The sequence below is a fragment of the Heliangelus exortis genome, chromosome W (genome assembly GCF_036169615.1).
Source record: "Heliangelus exortis chromosome W, bHelExo1.hap1, whole genome shotgun sequence".
NCBI lineage: Eukaryota > Metazoa > Chordata > Aves > Apodiformes > Trochilidae > Heliangelus > Heliangelus exortis.
Genome location: NC_092453.1, coordinates 11,452,042 through 11,471,302, shown reverse-complemented (window position 1 = coordinate 11,471,302; position 19,261 = coordinate 11,452,042). Strand labels below are relative to the sequence as shown.

At 47.5% G+C, this 19,261-nt stretch overlaps 1 protein-coding gene across 1 annotated transcript in view; it reads right to left on the bottom strand.

Annotated features, from left to right (window-relative positions):
* Positions 1–19,261, bottom strand: part of LOC139789309 (unconventional myosin-Vb-like) — a 123,750-nt gene that overhangs the window by 89,376 nt on the left and 15,113 nt on the right. Inside the window, exons 2-4 of the mRNA XM_071729828.1 lie at positions 10,779–10,889; positions 8,448–8,619; positions 6,650–6,794 (exon numbers count right to left, since the gene is read on the bottom strand). Coding sequence (XP_071585929.1) covers positions 6,650–6,794; positions 8,448–8,619; positions 10,779–10,889 — 428 coding nt within the window. The remainder of the gene's footprint in view (positions 1–6,649; positions 6,795–8,447; positions 8,620–10,778; positions 10,890–19,261) is intronic.

Genomic DNA, 19,261 nt, shown 5'->3' with positions numbered 1-19,261 from the left:
TGCTGGGTTCACTGTGGCACAAGAAAACTTTTGGAGTTGCAATATATTAAAATCAAATCAGAATAAAGCTGCTGGCTTCCAGGCAAGTCAGCCAGGCTACTCAAGCTCCTGCATCTTCATTGATGTGTCTCTTCTGCTGGGTATGGGGTTTTTTTGGATGGAAAATGCATGTTCAGACATTTCTTTCCCACCTTCAGGAATAAAAGCCTTGAGGAATAAAGGCTGCAAGAGCCTTGCCTTTCTTTGACATCCAAATTAACCAACTGCTGGTGCCAGCTGGGAAAACCAGATGAAATCTTCCAGGGTGGCTGGTAGCAAAGAGGCTGCTCAGTGAGCAGAAACTGGTTAAAACCATGCAGGGCTTCTTTGTATTCAGCATGGAATGAAAAAATACTCAAAGGTTTGGCCATAGTGCAGGTGCAGCTGTTTGAAATACAGTCAATTTTCGCAGCATCAGCACAGGAAAAAATTATTATGAAAATCAAGTCTGGGTAAAATAAAATGTTAAGGGTGAACAGTGGCTCTGCTGCAGCCTGGCAATGCTGTTACAGCTTCTTCTGGGGTCTCTGTGGCTCCTGTGCCCCTCAGGGATGTCACCATGCCTTGTCATGCCACTCCAATGTGCATCAGACCCCTCCTCCCCCTTGCAAACAGCTCACAAGATACACAAACATGGGCACACAACATGCTGACCCTCATCCAACCCTGGGGATTCAGCTTCAATTATGCTGTCCCCACCATGTGCCACTGCTACAGCTCAAGGGTCTTCAATGCTTTTGTTTCTTTTCCTGGAAAAGCTTTCCAAGGTGATCCCAGCAACCTGGGCTGGTGGGAGGTGTCCCTGCCCATGGCTGGGGGTTGGAACTGGATGAGCTTTAAGGTTCCTTCCAACTCAAACTCTTCTCTGATTCTATGAAAAAGAAAACCATGACCTGAGCTCCAGGCTTCATCCATCACTGATGTTCACAAAGCCATGGAGGTCCAAGTCCAACCCAGAACAAAATTCAGGAGTATTTCTTCCAGGTGAGGAGCAACAGCACCTCCAAAGTTGAGGGCTGAGACAGCTGGACTGTGCCTGTGCCATCTGAAGGTTTTGCTTCACTTGGCTATTTCCATGCATCCCTTTCAAGCAGGAAAATCTCCTCAGAAGCTGCTACACAGCTAAGTTTTGGGGTTTTGAGGTTTTGTAGATGTTGGTCATGTTATGATTAACACCCATCAAGACTCTCACCCTTGGCCACAAGCACAGCATGAGATGGGCAAAGTGCCCAGCTCAGCATGACAAATGAAGAGTCACTGGAGTTTTCACAGGAGGAGAAAACCACCAGAAAATCATCTGGGTGGGAAGGGACCTTTCAAGGCCATCCAGTCCAATCCCAGGGACATCTGCAACTGGATCAGGATGCTCAGAGCCCCATCCAACCTGACCTGGAATGGTTCCAGGGGGTGTCTACCACTTTTCTGGTCATCCTCTACAAGTGTCTCACCATAAAACCTTTCTCTTCCTTCTATGTAGTCTGAAAGTCCAATAGATAACAGAAAGGGGGTTTTAGGCAACATCTAAGCATTAAAAAGTCAGCTGTCCATGAAGAGAAAGGGCACTTCCACCAAATACCTGGGTTGATTAGGAGCAGCTGCTAATTTTCAGCCTTTCCATGGAGGAGATAAATTTCCCTGCTTGTTTAACCTGTCAATTGTCATTGTCAGATATGATTTCCCATCAATTGATGCTGTGAAGTCAGAGCTGAGCATTCCTGAAAAGTCCTAATTGCTGAGAGAGGAATGTCCAAGCCATGGGAATAGCAAAGGGCTGAACCCAAGGAGAGGGATGGTTCCCAGCACCACTGCTTGAAAGCAGAAGGACAAAGAGACCCCAAATCTTCTCCAAAGCTAAACCCCAGTCTGAATTTTTCCAGTGTGAGCTTTTCTTTAAAGCAGGAAATAGAAATCCATGAGAAAGGACACAGAACTTGTAAGGTTTGTTTTCATACAACTTCATAGGATGGTTTGGGTTGGAAGAGACCTTCAAGATCATCAAGATCCAAGCCCTCTCCATGGACAGGGACCCCTCCCACCAGCCCAGGTTGCACAAAGCTTTCTCTTCACTAAACCACCACTGGCTCCCAGCAAACCACTGCTCAACTTCATCTTGACCTCAGCAGCCAGATCAAAACCACTTGCTCTAAAACCACAGCTCCTATGAGAGGGAAAAATATCCAAAGGAAAGGAGGGCAGAGCCAGACCCAGGGAACAATTCTCTGGGGTCACTCCAGCTCTAATCCCAGCTCTGACACTAATTCTCCAGGCTGAGGCAATGAATCAATGAATCCATCTGCATTTCCAGTGTGGAAATCACATTTAACCTATTTCTTTGGGGATGCTGGGAGGATTAATGTTCATAGAGCAATCTGAAGATTTAAAAAAAAAAAAAAATCCTTTAAGTACCATAATTTTGACCTCAGCCTAACCACAACGAGAACATCCATAAAGCCTTGCTGGACAACAGGTTTTAACACACTTAATGGGCATTGCTGTCCTAGGGCATTGATAGGGATGGGTAAAACCACAATCATTTCATTATTGTTGGATTGCATCTCCCCACCCTGAGAGTTAATAACAAGGAGGAGAAACTAAGAGGAGAAACTCTGCTTTTGTGAAGACAAAACTCAGAAGAGCTGCTTCCAAAAAAGACTCCTCATCCCCAGAGCAGAACAAGCAGAATTTGGAGCAGCTTCTTTTACAGCCAGAGATCCACACAACAGAATTAGGGAATCTTCTTGGTTGGAAAAGGCTTTGGAGATCACCCAGTCTAACCCTTAACCCAACACTGCCAAGGCCCCATGGCCCTCAGCACCACATCTAAAAGGCTCTGAAATCCCTCCAGGAATGATGGGGACTACCTTAAGCTCTCCCATGCCAGTGCTGTGCCACTTTTGGAAGGGATGTCTGGTTTCTGATTAAAGCTGCTACCAAACACCATCATTCTCAGTTGAAATGATCCCAAAAATTAAAAAAAAAGGACCATTTATTGAGCCATTTCTCCTCTGCTGCCTCTCATAGCTGGGAAAGCAGGAGCAGAGGGTTTCCACTATGGTCCTTAGTGTTACCTGGAATCTATCCCTTTTTTTTTTTCTTTTTGTCACCTCTGGAGAAGTTCAGAGAATCTCAGACTGGTTTGGGTTGGTTGGTAACATCTCTAATAAACTTAGCTCAACATCTGGAGACACCACAGTGACAGCACTGCCAAGCTGAGGTGGGGAGAAGAAAAATGGGGCTGCAGACACAAAGGGAAACATCTGACCTGTAACTCCAGTCCCCAAAGGTCACCACTGGGAAGCTGCTGTCAAACTGTGGTCACCTCCACAGAGCTGGCAACAACTGATGGGACATCAATCAAGAGGAAGGTGGGTGAGAAGTGACAAACAACCCTTGGTCATGTGTGGAAAGCTGCTGGTGGGGCTGGCTTCAGCAGGAAGGAAGTTTCCAAGGGAATTTTTTTCCTGCCAGACTCCAGGCTTCTATCCAGACTGATGACACAGAAGGAAACCTGAGCCACCAGAGGGATTTGAGAACACAAGGGAGCTTTTGTTCTTCTAGAAGAAAAGCAAGAAGCAACCAGCCAGGGCATCAAGGGGCTGTGCTGTCTCTCTGAGGGATCCTGGATGTTCCTTCAAAGCTTTGAGTCCATTTTAAGGGGTGCAAATACAGCACCCAAAGGCATAAAAAGCACCAACACCCAATGCACCTCACCAGGTAACATCAGGTGGATAAAGAACAAGACCAGGTGAGGAGATGGTTGAACTACCTGGAGATAATGTGTCCTAAATTGCTTTAATTAATCACTAAATGATCAACCCTCCACTTGGAGCAGATTAACTCCATGCTGGGTATTTTGCCTCAAACATTATTGTTCTAATGAACCAAGTGCTCTCAGGCTCACACTGGGGACCCAGAGAGCTTCTAAAGAGCTGGGCACTGGAAAATTAGAGGCTGCCACAGAATGAATTTTAATCATTTGCCCTTTTTCAAGCTGTTTTAGATGCAAGTGCTGCAAAGCATCCTCTTCGGGAGAAGTTTTCATATTTAAACAGGAGGAATCAGACATGCTCGCATCATGATAAAGGGTTCAGATGCTTTGTCCCCAAAAATGGACCAGATGCTGTTATTTACCCACTGCAGCCCTTCACCTGGCCCAACCACAGCTTTTTTTCCTGTGGTTTTTTTTCCCCTTTTTTTCCTTCCTTTATATTTTATATTTCTCCTTTTAAATTGGCATTTCCCAATGAGAGGGCAACACCACACACAGGCTGACCTTGAAAATCATCAAAACCAACTCTTAACCCAGCACGGCCAAGGCCACCCCTGCCCCATGGCCCTCAGCACCACATCTCCAGGGCTTGGAAATCCCTCCAGGAATGATGGGGACTCCAGCCCTGCCCTGGGCAGCCTGGGCCAGGCCCTGACAACCCTTTCCAGGGAAAAATTGTTCCCAAGCTCCAATCTAAACCTCCAGCTCAATTCCTCTTCTCCCATCCCTTGCTCCTTGGGAGCAGAGCCCGACCCCCCCTGGCTCCAACCTCCTCTCAGGGGGTTGCAGAGAGCCAGAAGGTCTCCCCTCAGCCTCCTCTTCTCTAAACTCAACATTCCCAATTCCTTCAGCTGCTCCTCACAAGTTCTCCAGAACCTTCTCCTTGTGCTCCAGACCCTTCCCCAGCTCTGTTGCCCTGACACAAGCCAGGATGCCGGTGGCCTTCTTGGCCACCTGGGCACACCCTGGCTCCTCTTCAGCCACTGTCACCCCCAGCTCCTTTCCCTCTGGGCACTTCCCAGCCCCAAGCCTGGAGCATTGCCTGGGGTTGGTGTCACCCAAGTGCAGGACCCAGCACTTGGCTGGGCTGAACCTCACATTATTGACCTCATCCCATTGACCCAGCCTGTAGATGGGAGAAATCTTGCAGGAGAAATCAAGAGAAATCTTGAAACCATCACCCACCACACACACCACTCAGGCACCCCTCTCCTTCCAGCACTGTGGAGGGAAAAGCCTGAATTAAGCTTCCACCTAAAAGCTTTCAGATTGAAAATACAACACTTCAAGCCATGTTTCAAATCACCAGGCAGAGATCTCTAACCCACTTTACAATCTCTTCTCAGCCTCATTTGAATCCCTCTTTTGTACCCAAGCCTGCAATTACCCTCACACCAGCCTGAGACAGAGAGCACCAGGGCAGTGCTGAACAGCAAGTGGTGTGTTCAGGAGCTTTGAAGGTGGTTATTTCCCTGTCCCCTGGCAGCCAGAGCACTCCTAAGCATCCAGAGAGAGCACTTTTCAATTAGAGCTGTCAAAAGGAGACTTCCTCTGATAAGGAGGAGGTGAGCACCTCTGCTTAAAGCTGCCTCTCACCCTCTGCCTGCAAAAAAGATGCACAGAGATGTGGGGAACCACCAAGCCTTCCCCAGCACAAGCTGCAGCAGAAAAGCAAGAAATTGTTTTCTGTTTCAGATGAGTGGTCAGGAAAACTCCTGGGTGCTGTCCAGATTGGCTAGGAAAACCCTGGTAACTTCACCAAAGCACTGTGAAGCTTGCTGCTCAGCCTGGATTCACCTAAGAAGGACGCAGCCCTCCTCTTTCTCCAGACAATTCCCCAATATTTTTTTAAAAATTCTTCCCAAGAGGTCCAAACTGCAGGCTGGAGTCACCTTGGGCACAACCCAGGTGGTCTCCATCCATGGCAGCTCTTAAATTCAGGGCTGATCTACAAATAAATCTGAACACCCTCAGACAGCCCTAAGAAAACCATCCCCAGTGCAACAATTTTCAGTTTCATCTCAAATTCTTTCAGCTGATGGCTCCTCTGGGAAGAAAAAAAGCCTGCATCTGGCCTCAGCAACAGAGCAAACAGAAATAAATCAAGGGAAACGCTCACACCACATTCATCTGGTGAAGGCACTGCCTTGAGAGGCCCATAAATATCTTCAAACAGCTCCTAACTCAAAATCATGGTGTCTCCACAAAGACAACCAACATCAGCTTCTGGGTTTAGTCTGATTATCTCACCAAATGATCTGAAATGCAGTTTCCTCCAAGCTATTAAACATGACATTTGAAGAGGGGGTTGAATTGCTTCCAAGAAGCTTATCCAAGCAGCAAGAGGAGAAGGAACTCCATCTGAATCACAGATGCACTGAGTTCCTGAGGTTCCAGAGATTCCCCCCCTCAGCCCAGCACTCTTGGCAGAGAAAAGAGGGTCAAGTGGGTAAGCAGAGTTCAAAATAACTGACCTCAAAAAGATTTCAGCATGAAGCAGCTCTGCCCCATGCAATGGGTGATGATGGCCACCAAAATATGTTTGAAATAGTACTCAAATCAGAATTCAAAGAGGAAAAAAATATTCACAGATATTTTGTTTTCCTTCTACACAGTGGTTTCCCCTTTCAATTAAATTTGATTATCTGAAAAAACTTTTCTGGTCACAAAAAAACCCTTGGAAACTCTTCTTGATTTCTGTGACAGGGTGATACCACAACAGCTTGGGGACACAGAACCATGATGGAACCCCCCAACTTCTCTTAACCTGTACCTTTGCAATATTTCAAGGGGTCTTTGCCCATTTTTGATGCTCCCACCCCTGACTAAGCACTCACTCACCTGGCCATCTGCTTGTAGGCCTCCTCAGCCACTGCAAAGATGTGGGGATCCATGTCCCCCCCATTTTGGCCACTGTAGGCATAGATGACATCTTGCTCATAGATTGGCAGCTGCTCATATGGATTGATGGCAACAAGGACAATACCTTCCAAGAGATAAAGAGAGAGAGATGTTAACAAACCAAGCACAGAATTAATCCTTCAGGCTTTTCAGGGCTTGCATTAGCTGTTTCAATCATTATTATTTGCTTGGAGGAAGAAAAGATAAAGAGGATGAGAAGGGAATGTTCATCCCATATGACTGAGCCTGACTTTCTGCACCTGGGCTGAGCTCAGAATGATCAGAAAGCTTCAGGAGAAGCTGCAGTGAGGAAACCTCAGTGGTTGTGGATGAAAGCAGAGCTGGAGCTGACAGGAGCACACGTGGAGCTGCAGAAGTCATGCCAGCAGAGGGATGTTGCAGCTAATTACACATGGGGACTGGGAATCCCAAGCAAAAATCCAGGTTGGGTGGAGAAAGGATTGAGAGCAGCCTGGAGGAGAAGGACTTGGGGATGTTGGATGTGCTGGAAGCACAGAAACCACCCATGTCCTGGGCTGGATCCCCAGCAGGGTCAGGGAGGGGATTGTCCCCCTCTGCTCCACTCTGAGGAGACCCCCCTGGGGTGCTGGGTCCAGTTCTGGGGTCCCCAACACCAGAAGGAAATGGAGCTGTTGGAGTGAGTCCAGAGGAGGCCCTGGAGATGCTGGGAGGGCTGGAGCAGCTCTGGAGCCAGGCTGAGAGAGTTGGGGTTGTTCAGCCTGGAGAAGAGAAGGCTGCAGGGAGACCTTAGAACACCTTCCAGTGCCTGAAGGGGCTCCAGGAAAGCTGGGACAAGGGCAGGGAGTGACAGGACAAGAGGTAATGGTCTTAAACTGGAAAAGGGGAGATTTAGGTTGGACAAGGGGAAGAAATTCTTGAATTTGAGGGAGCTGAGCCCCTGTGCCAGGTTTCCCAGAGAAGCTGTGGCTGCCCCATCCCTAGCAGTGTCTCAGGTCAGGTTGGATGGGGCTTGGAGCAACCTGGGCTGGTGGGAGGTGTCCCTGCCCATGGAAAGGGGTTGGAACTGGATGAGCTTCGAGGTCCCTTCCATCCCAAACTATATCTAAAGGGAAGTCACTGCTATTCCCAGCTGCTAAGGCCACCTATTACAAGGGTGTTACTCTAAAAGAGTGTCCTCCCAACAAACATTTCCTCAGCAAAAGTTGCAACACTTAATGGCAGCTGTAACACATCAACCTCCACCCTGCCACACAAATAGTCCCAAGCATTCTGCCAAAATCTTGCAATTCAGCACCTAGAAAATCAGCCTGCATCACTGCTAGAAAAGTCATCCCAAGAAATGGAAAGGAACAACAGTGCAGCAAGGTTGGTTTTCAGTCTTGGAGGAGGAAAACCTGCAATGGACATTTCTCAGGTGGATGGCACCTTTCCAGCACAGTGCTGGTCTCCAGTGGTTTGCCAAGTCCTTTTTTCTTCCTAATATCTTATCTACATCTATCATCTGATGAGATATTCCCACCAAGAATTAGGACCACGAGTTCAGGAAGCTCACAGAGTACCAACCCTCAAAAAACACCTCTGGTTTTGCAACCTAAATCTTGGTGGCACATCCCCATGTCTCCCACCCTCCCGAAATTCACAGTGCAGGGACCTCCTCACACCACAGCCTCTGGCTTGTGATCTCAAGGGGGTTCTACATGGACATTTTCTAACCCATTGCTTTCCAGGAGCTAAACCACATAGCCTGGACATTTACCACAGTAGGTGTAGATGTGGTTGGACTCCAGGAACCTGACTTTGAGGTTGTGGAGGACTGCAGGCTCATGCAGGTAGCTCAGGGCTGTCAGGTCATTCTCTCCCACCAGGATGTCTGGGTTCCGTAGGAAAGGCAGCTCGTTTCCTTGGAGGTCAAGAGGATACTCATAGAGCTGAGGAGACACACATGAGGACCATGAGAACACCAAAAGCAGCAGCTCCTTTAAGAATTTGTGAGTTATCCAAGCAGAACTTCAGTTGGCTGCTCCTAAAATACCTGCACACCCTGCTCTAAACAGAACTAAAGCCCCTCTGTGCTCAGTGCTACAGGGATTTGGGTGACACATCACCAGATGACAGTTCATCCCCCTTGCTAAGTGGCTCTCAGCTGGCCCTGGGGGACACAGATAGTCCACAAGCACCAACCTGAGTGTCCTGGAGCTGTTTTCAGGCCAGCCTTGGAGCAAACAGCCTTTACTCTGTCTCAGAAAATCACAGCTTGGTCTGACCTAAGCATCTTCAAACTCCTGGAAAAGCAGCCCCGTGTCAAAAGAGACCATATGCTTCCCATCAGAATGACTGCTCAGACTGTTTTTTAAGTTCACTTTTAATCCTCAGAACCTCACACCCCTTCAGGCAGAGGAGGACATGGAGAAGCACATCCTGCAGCTTCAGCACCTGAGGAGCTGAGGTTATGGTGTGGCAGCAGATGGCTGCCCATATGCTAAATATTTCTGGCTCACTCCCAACTCCACAGCAGGGCCACCAAATAAAGAAAAAATTATTTTTTTTTTCTTGACAGTGGGGAAAAATTGAAACTAACTGCCTGCAACATGGCTTCCCATGGGGTGTCTCAGGAAAGGGTGCTCAGCATAAGGGAGAATCTTCCCCAGTAGAAAGGAGGAATCCCAGTTTGCAACCAGAAAGCCACCACTACCACATTGCACTGGCCTTGAACAGCCCAAGGAAAAGCTGAGGCAAGGACAGGCTCACAGAGCACTTCTGACACCCTCAGGCTTGGTTCAGCCTTCAATTCCCTGTTGCCAGTGCCAATTAGCAAGGGTTTGCACTCAGGCTCCCATCTTAATGGCAAAGCCACCAGGGATCCCTTGTGAGATTTCCACCTCAGCTCGCCTTCAGGAGTGCCCTGGTGTACAGAGTGCAGGCAGAAGCCACAAAAAAAAGCCAGGAAAATTCACTTCAAAGCACAAGAACAAAAGAGAAGCACTAAACAGTTGAGTAATACATGATGGCTGTTGGGAACAAAAGGCTTTCAACAGCTTCAACCCCCCTGAAGATATGTGAGGCACAGGAGCTCCATCAGATGCACACGTGCACTGCTCCCCTTTGCTAAAGATTTCAGCCCAATGGGATGGGGGACTGGGAAGGGATTCACCTGGAAGAGCACCAAACAGGGAGCTCTGGGACCAAGCACAATCCCAAAATGGTTTTTGTTCCAGTGAGACACTAGAATAGGTTGCCCAGACAACATTAGGAAGAAAAGATTTGGTATGAGGGTGGTGAGACCCTGGAACAGGTTTCCCAGAGAAGCTGTGGCTGCCCCATCCCATCTCTGGTCAGGTTGGATGGGGCTTGGAGCAACCTGGGCTGGTGGGAGGTGTCCCTGCCCATGGCAGGGGGTTGGAACTGGATGGTCTTGGAAGTGTCTTCCAACCCTATTCTGGGATTTTGGGCAGGATGGAAAGGAGCTGCCCCACCCCTGCTGCCTCCCTCCTGCTTTGGGAATGATTTCTCACTGGTCTTACCCATGCCATGAGCCTGGGCTGTTGGTGCATTTGAAGGAGTTACTTGCTAAAAAGCATTGCTATTTACATCAGTTTCTCATTTTGGTCTTTTAGAGCTTTTGGGTTTTTTTTAAAAAATAGAGGAAAAAGGGGATTTATGTAAGGTTATACTTAGAGAAAAACAAAGGTGTAGAGAAAGCCATCACACAACAGTTGCTTCTGGCTCTGCAAAAGCCTAAGTAGATGCCACCAGCCATGCTCTTTCCAATTTATTCAGCAGCAAAAAACCCAATCAGTTGGTATTTCTAAAGTCCTGTGGCTATAAAAAAAAAATTTAAAATATCATTCTGATATCAGGGACTATTGCAGCTTTGCCAGAAGCAAGGAGAGAGGTCAAGGGCTTTCTCACCACCTACTCCAACATGAGTATCTGGGGAGGGAGAGGGCAGGGAAGAGCTGCAAGTGCAAAGGCAATAAAACACATTTTTAAAACACTTGCTAAAAAAGCACAAGCCAGCTGAGGAGCCTTCACACATTAATTCAGAGCTTTACATTACTGAAAAGAATATCAGTGCTCAAAAGCTTACGGTTTCATCTTCGAGCTTCAGATGGAGGCTTTTATCTCCCTCTTTGTAATCCTTGATAATTTCTGCAGATCTCCAAACTTCATCAGGGTCAGGAATCCAAACCCGAGTGTACTGGAGAGAGGTAGGGGGAAAATAAAAAGAAGAAAGAAAAAGTTTCAATGCAAGGAAACTTTGGGAAATTAAATCATAAATTAATTCGCTGTGGCTATCACCCCACACTGATTGTGGAGTCAGTGCAGCTAAACTCATTTTTTTCAGTCCATAAAATAAAAAAAATAAATGCTAATTTAAATTTGGGAGTAAATTATGGATGGGTTTTCAATCAGACTTTCAATCAGGCTTCTCCTGGACGAGGTGTACATGGGTTTGGTACCAATCTGACAAAGCAGGGTACAGACTCAAGGTAAATGTGAAATTTAATTTCCCTGGGAAAAAATTAAATACGAACCCAACCTTCTGGAAGCTTTCATGAAAAATTCAGCCCCAGCAGACTGTATTTCTTCAGCATAAAACAAGGCCCAACCCAAAGCCACCACCATGGAAGCTCAACCAAAACCAACATCATCCCTTGGTGGGAAACCTGCAAACAGGCTCCAAAAAAAAATGCTTAGATGGAAATTTTAACCTCTTAGCACCTCCAAAGTAGGGGCCACCCTTATGCCTCTGAGATGAAATGCCAAAGGTGGACCTGGACAGCTCAGCCAAAGTCTTCATGAAGGGCCAAGATCCAAGAGTGAGCAGCCCTGCTCCCATGTAATGAGATTATGGTGTTACTCAGAGCCTCAACACCTGCTAATGAGATTTAATTTGCTTTCATGATGCAGAAAGAAAAACCTTCTGCCCAGGCCATGCAAGAAGGCAAGAAAACAGGGTTGTTAGCAAGGTCTGAGGAGCCCTGGGGGTAATTTGTTCCTCAGCTGAGAGATTCTGCACACTTCCCACCCTGCTGAATAGCTGCAGGAGCTGCAATGAATGGATTTCCCCAAGCAGCTATAATGCTCTCCTCTCCTGCATGCACACAGCCACAGAGCCAAAAAAAAAAAAAAAAATCACAATTCAGTTGTGTGGTCAATTTTGCCTTCTTTTCCCTCTTTGCTTTGCTTGAGATGCAAGCCTCCCCCTTCAACCTCCCCCCATCAACAGCCTCCCCCCCAACAGTCTCCAGTATCAGCAACCTCTCCAACAACCTCTACCATCAGCAACCTCTCCAACCTCCACTATCAACAACCTCTCCCCATCAGCAACCTCTCCAACAACCTCCACCATCCACAACCTCCACCCCATCAACAACCTCCCCCCCCAGCAGCCTCTCCAACAACCTCTCCAACAACCTCCCCCCATCACCAACCTCCCCCCATCAACTGCCCCCTTCAACAACCTCCCCCATCAGCAACCTCCCCAACAACCTCCCCCATCAACAGCCTCTCCAACAACCTCCCCCATCAGCAACCGCCCCAACAACCTCCCCCATCAACAGCCTCCCCAACAACCTCTCCCCATCAACAGCCTCTCCAACAACCTCCCCCAACAGCAACCGCCCCAACAACCTCCTCCATCAACAGCCTCTCCAACAACCTCCCCCATCAGCAACCTCCCCCCCCCAAACAGCCTCCTCCATCAACAACCTCTCCCCATCAACAACCTCCCAATCTCCTGGAGGAGCTTGTTGCAGAGGGGCAGTTCAGGTGGGTCCATCTCCCACAACTGGGACAGAAGGATCAGCCTGACTTCAGGCTCAGGAGACACAACCCTAAGGAGATCACTTAACCCCCTCCCAAAATTCCAGTGTCTCCATCAAGGCAAGAAAAAAAGCATTTCTTCAAACCCAGATGAAACCTTGGAATGATTAATGAGAAGTAGCTCCATGTGCTCAGCCTCTCAAGGAAAACAAAAAGAAGACAATTAAAAAATGTGGGGTTGGTTTGTTGTTGAGTTGGTTTGGGGTTTGTTTTTTTTTAACCAGATTCCCAATAAAACCAAAGTGATTCAGTGCTCTCAAAGCCTCTTGCATTATTCCACCCAGCTTAAGGAGAAGCTTAATAAATCCCATCCCCACCTCCTGATTTGATTTTGATTTTAGCAATCTGCCACTGTGGATTAAAAGCAACAATAAATGAGGAGGGGCAGGGTTTGTTTTGCTGGTCCAAAGCCCTCAGTGCTAGCCCAAGGCACTCCCAGCAAACTCTGGGAACGTGCTCCATGGATGCTTCAACACTGGTCTGCATGGAAGCAGTCAGAGAGCATGGATTGAGTACAACCTTCCAATAATTAAGAAAAAAATATAATTTCCTATTAAATTAATTTTTAAATGCAAAAAAAAAAAAAAAAAGAAAAAAAAGCTTTGTTTGTTCTAGGCTTTTTGGTGGTGGCAACTGCCTTCAAAGCTGGAAGTCAGCAAATTCATCTTTTATTATTATTATTGGATTTTAATCCCTGAGTTATTTGAGGAATGGCAATACTCACAGCCCAGCCTGGGAAGTTTTTGTTGCTCCTGTATGAAGGGCACTTTTCCAGGGGCAGCCTACCAATGGGACTGTGGCCAGAAGGAGGGCAGGGCAAAAAAAGAACCAAACCACTACAGGTGATGCAATAGCCCTGACTACCTGGCAAGTAGGAATTCAGCCCTAAAAATTAATTCAGTAATAAAAATGAAGGTGTAATATCTCACCAACATGATTCATCCACAGAGGTTAAGGAAAAACTTGTGAAAAGACTTGAGAAGAAACCAAACACAGGGATGTGCACCTTCAAAAATCAAAAGTGAACAAATGCCAACTGAGAATGATGTGGTGGAGGTTGGGACAAACATTTGGGTATTTTTATTTGGAAAAGAAGCATTTGCCTGCTTTTCCCCCTTGGTGGTGGTGGGCTTCTTGGCAACCTCATTATAGGGTCAAAGAGGACAAAAACACCCATGAAAGAGAAAACAGGACAAGCTTCAGAGAGTCATAGAAACATGGAATGGTTTGGGTTGGAAGGGACCTTAAAAATCATCCATTCCCAACCCCTTTCCATGGGCAGGGACACCTCCCACAGCCCAGGTCGCTCCAAGGCCTATCCAACCTGGCCTTAAATGCTTCCAGGGATGGGGCAGCCACAGCTTCTCTGGGAAACCTGGGCCAGGGGCTCAGCACCCTCGAATTAAAGAATTTCTTCCTAATGTCCAACTTAAATCTCTCTTCCAGTATAAACCATCCCCCCTTTTCCTTTCACAACAAAACACAAACCTTAAACTGAAAAGGTTCATTCAGGCAGCACAAGTGAAGCTCTGGATGTGGTGAGGTTTATTTTTTCCTTTTTTTTTTTTCCCAAGCCACTACCAAAAAGCACTCCACAGATTTCAAGAGGCTCCTGCAAGAAGAAATCCAGAGGACCCTCACTCTGCAGGCTCCCACAATTACCAGATGGTTATTCCTGGAGTTATTTAGCTGGGCTCAATGTGCTGCTGGAAGCTTGGTGGGCTTGGGAAGAACTGTTCCATGGGTGCTCTCAGCAGAAGGGTATCAGCTCTGAGGTTCTCCAAAACTTCTCCAGCCTGAAAAATCTCTCCTGTCCCACTTGGCAGTGACTTGGGAGAAAAATCTGCTTTGCACAGGAAGGTACAGGGGAGGTGTTTGGGCAGCAAAGCAAAATGCTCTCTGCTAAAGGAGTTTGGCTCATTAACCTTTTGATTATTATTTACCATTCTGCACATCAGGGCAGATGGCAACTGTAATCCATCCTTTCCCATCCTCCAAACAAGATTTTCAACCCAGGAGTGATTTCTCCCCCACCCCACAAACAAGCAAAACCCATATTTAGGTCAGCACCAAGAGGTGCTGTGACCCCACGCTGGATTCTCTCCTTGTTGGCTACCACTGGCCACAAAACCTTCAGGAGGGTCAGGAGGGAATGAGGAGGTTGTCACTGCTTGGAACAGAGTGGGCAGGGACCACAGAATCATTGAATCCCAGAACGGTTTGGGTTGGAAAGGACCTTAAAGCTCATCCATTCCCAACCCCTTTCCATGGGCAGGGACACCTCCCACCAGCCCAGGTTGCTCCAAGCCCCATCCAACCTGACCTGAGACACTGCCAGGGATGGGGCAGCCACAGCTTCTCTGGGAAACCTGGCACAGGGGCTCAGCACCCTCAAATTCAAGAATTTCTTCCCAGTGTCCTACCTCAATCTCGCCTCTTTAAGTTTAAAGCCATTCCCCTCATCCCATCCCTCCCTGCCCTTGTCCCAAGTCCCTCCCCAGCTTTCCTGGAGCCCCTTCAGGCACTGGAAGGTGCTCTAAGGTCTCCCTGCAGCCTTCTCTTCTCCAGCCTGAACAACCCCAACTCTCTCAGCCTGGCTCCAGAGCTGCTCCAGCCCTCCCAGCATCTCCAGGGCCTCCTCTGGACTCACTCCAACAGCTCCATCTCCTTCTGGTGTTGGGGACCCCAGAACTGGATCCAGCACCCCAGGGGGGTCTCCCCAGAGTGGAGCAGAGGGGGACAATCCCCTTCCTGACCCTGCTGGGGATGCAGCCCAGGACACCGGTGGTTTCTCATCTCTCCACTGCCCAAATTCTACAGCACTGGTGCTGGGACACCATGCATGAAGCCACCACCCTCACCTCAAGGGCCAGAGGGCATCTGCTCAGAAAAAGGACCTCTAATAGGGAAAGAGCCACCTCTTCCTCACCATCCAACTCCCAGAAAGGCTGGAAGGAAAGGTGGTGAGCAGCAAATCAACATTTTGCCCCGCAGCAGCTGACACACACTATCCCAACATCACATTTGAAGGGGAAGGCAAAAAAAAAAAAAAAAAAAAAAAAAAAATCAACAGTTTTTATATGTTAAAAAATACAAACCCCATCAGTTTGAGCTATGGAAAGGAAATGTCAACTTGCTAAGAGATTTAAATGAAGAGGGAAAGACAGCAGCACACTGGAGAAACATCTCTAATGAGAAGCAGCAATTTCTGCATTTCCCAGATCTGATAAAAACACCCAAACAGCTGGGGCCAAAGCAGAGGAGTGGAACCTAAACCATCCCTCCTGTTCCCCATCCCCTTCCTGCTATCAGAGCAGGCAAAGGACACAAATGCACCCCCAAGCCAAGGCAGGGCTCCTCAATTTCGGCAAGCAGCTCTGTCCATCCCAGAGGATGGAAGAGTTGTTGGAATTGAGCTAGCAAAGCACGTGCTTTGCTGGTGCCTCTGAGATCCAAGGATATTTGCCTTTTCTCCCCCTCCCTGCAGAGCTGTCAGGCTGATGGATGGCTCCACGTTTCCCACCAGCACTAAATCTGCTCCGTTTCTCCTGGCTGAATTTTATTCCCCTGCCTCAATTAATTCAGATGGAGATTTGCATAAAGTGTCCCAGCAGCTGCTGAGACTAGCACCATCTCCAGCACTCAGCTGCCAGCTCATTAGCAGCATTTCTAATGAAGAAGGGTTTAAAAGGCTTCTGTTCAGCCTTGCACCAACCTCACCAACAGCAGAGCTGGCAGAGAGCAGAGAAGGGCTGCAGGTGAGCCCTGACACCAAGGGTACCCCCAGGACTTGTATCCTGACGGTTTTTTGCTTTAATTGTGATTTCCAGGACTAATCAAAGGTTCCCATGTAATTAACAGCTTCCCCATCCTTCACCCTGAGCCCTTCTCCTTTGGTGTCCCAACAGCACCCGTTACTGCAGATTTAATTAAGACTGATGGGTTCAATGCCAAGGTCACAAGGGGTTGAAAGGCATAAAGCCCCCAGGATAAGGAGTTGGAAAAGCAGATAGAACCCCAGGCACAAGGGATGGCACAAGCAAACCATTTGGTCTTCATTTCTTAGGGGGAAAAGCAGTCCCTGCCTGGCTGGAGAGCAATGCCCTCTTATAGGCTGTGAGACCAGGGTTTGCTCTGGGCAGTGCAACAGCTCTTGGGTTTTTATTTGTTCCCTCTGCTCTTTCAGAGCTCCAGAAGGAGAGGGAATTCCTTGAAAGAGTCCAGCACAGAGGCACAAAGATGATGAAGGGTTTGGAACATCTCCCTGGTGAGGAAAGGCTGAGGGAGCTGGGGCTCTGCAGCTTGGAGAAGAGGAGAATGAGGGGTGAGCTCATTAACATCTATAAATATGTAAAGGGTGAGTGCCAGAACAGAGCCAGGATCTTCTCAATGATGCCCAGGAACAGGACAAGGAGTAATGGGATGGAGCTAGAACATGGGAAGTTCCACCTCACCATGAGGAGAAACTTCTTTCCTGTGAGGGTGAGGGAGCCCCGGCCCAGGCTGCCCAGAGAGGTTGTGGAGTCTCCTTCTCTGGAGGCTTCCAAACCCACCTGGACCTGTTCCTGGGTGACCTCCTGGAGGTGACCCTGCTCTGGCAGGGGGGTTGGATTTGGTCATCTTTTGAGGACCCTTCCAATCCCCAGAATTTTGTGAAGAACAAACCTCTCTGAGGGTGGTGAGACCCTGGCCCAGGTTTCCCAGGGAGGTGGGAGATGCCCCATCCCTGAAACCATTCCAGGTCAGGGTGGATGGGGCTCTGAGCAACCTGATCCAGTTGGAGATATCCCAGGGGTTGGACTGGATGGCCTTGAAAGGTCCCTTCCCACCCAAACCATTTGGTGATTCCATGAACCACAGCAAGAACCAAATTTCTCTGCTGGGCCTGGCTCAGTTGCTCAGTAAGGGTCACCAGGGTTTCACAGACTCATTTGTTTTTTTCTTTTTTTTTTTAATTAAAAATCCCACACCAGGGTCAAGTGTCTCCTTGAGGCTGACTTGCACCACACAACCCATCATAATAGCAAAAGTTAAATCCTGCCAGGCTCCTTTCTGCAAATCCCTGTGGCTTGGCATTAATGACCCTTCTCTCACTTAATTCTCAATTAATAAAAACCTTGAACAATGCCCTGCTGTCATCTTGTCTTCACAAATGCTCAATACACACAGTGGACATTTCCCCAGAAATTAAAGCAGTTTAAAAATTGCATTGAGGGTTTTAATTGAGGAGGTAAAAATGGTTTTTCACCCCAGGTTTTCAGAGCCCTCTATCTACAAAGTAGCCTCATGATGCTTTAGGGGAACTCAAAAGGGATGGATTGCTCTTGAATTTTCATTTTATTTCAATATTTTTCAGGTTTTGGGGAATGTGACTTGTGCCCCAATCTCTTTCTCCAGGTGCCACATGCCAGACCTGGGATGGACACTCTTAAGATGCATTAATGTCCATATTTTGTCTCATTTCCCTAGGAAAAAAAGAAAAGCACAATTTTGCAACTGCCAAACTAAAATTGGTCCAAAACTCCTGCCTGAGGAGAGGGAGGGGGGGTATTTTTAATATATAAAATGGAAAGTAAAGGATGGCTCAGCAGTCAGCTCCATTTTCCTCCTTATTTCCTTATAACTTCAGCTGTCCAGCTAAAACATAGAGATTGGGGCTTTCCAGATCTTTCACAGCACTTCTAGCCTGCAGCCACTCATTTCTATCCCCCAGCAGCTCCCTGGAAAATCAGCCCCTAAATCCCACAATTTAGTAATTGTGGAGAAATAATTCCCTCTAAGAAATGGAGGGGAGATGGGCAGAGGAGTCTGTGTTGTTCTCCAGCCAGATCAAAATTTCCCGGAGGAACTGAGAAGGATTCCCCCAGCCCAGATGGGTGGGGATGGGCAGGCAACAATCACTTCTTTTCTACCACTTACATAATGTGGAAGATTTTCTGGGCACAATTCTAAGTTTTTACTAAAGCAGCAGGTATTTATCATGGAATTTCTGCAAAATTCAGAGCAGTTCTTCAGTAGAAATTGTGAGAAAAAAGGTTATTTTTATTTCATATTTATATATATTTATAAAACGAAGCCACAAGGGTAGGAATAAGAACTTCGAGTCACTTTTTCATCAGCTTTACCAGGTCAGAACTTTCAGCTTTCCAGGCCACCTCAGGAGGGCAGGCAGGGGACAGTCACAGGGTGACCTCTAATAAAGTACCAAGAACTCAACTGCAGAGCTATCCAGAGCTCAGCTCCCAGAGGAGTTCCCATCCCACCCCAAACTTCTCACTTAGGCCAACTCCTCCATTCCACAAAGGCATCACCAACACCAATCTTCCCAGAAATTTCAGATGCAAGTCTCAAGTTACCATCATTCTTGGGAGTATAACTCATGAAAATCAGGTACTACAAACTCAGCCAGGGAATGTTAAAGGAATAAAATAACCTCAAACCACCGACTTGATAAATATAAAAGCCACAGATACATTTTTTCCATCAGAGAAGTCCTGCCCTTGCCTCTGTTCCTCCCAGGATGTTGAGATGAGCAGTGCTTGAGTGCTTTCTAAACATAAAACCACGGCCACCCTCTTCACTTCCTCTACCCACAGCCAAGCAGGCTGCCAAACACCAACCAGTCTTTGCCAGCCTTGCAGTTCTCCTCCCTGCAGCTCCCTGATGAGCTGGTTCTCCCTGCAAGAAAACCCTTATCAGGGCCACTGTGGTGGAGATAAGAGCCACTTTCTGTTAAGAAATGGT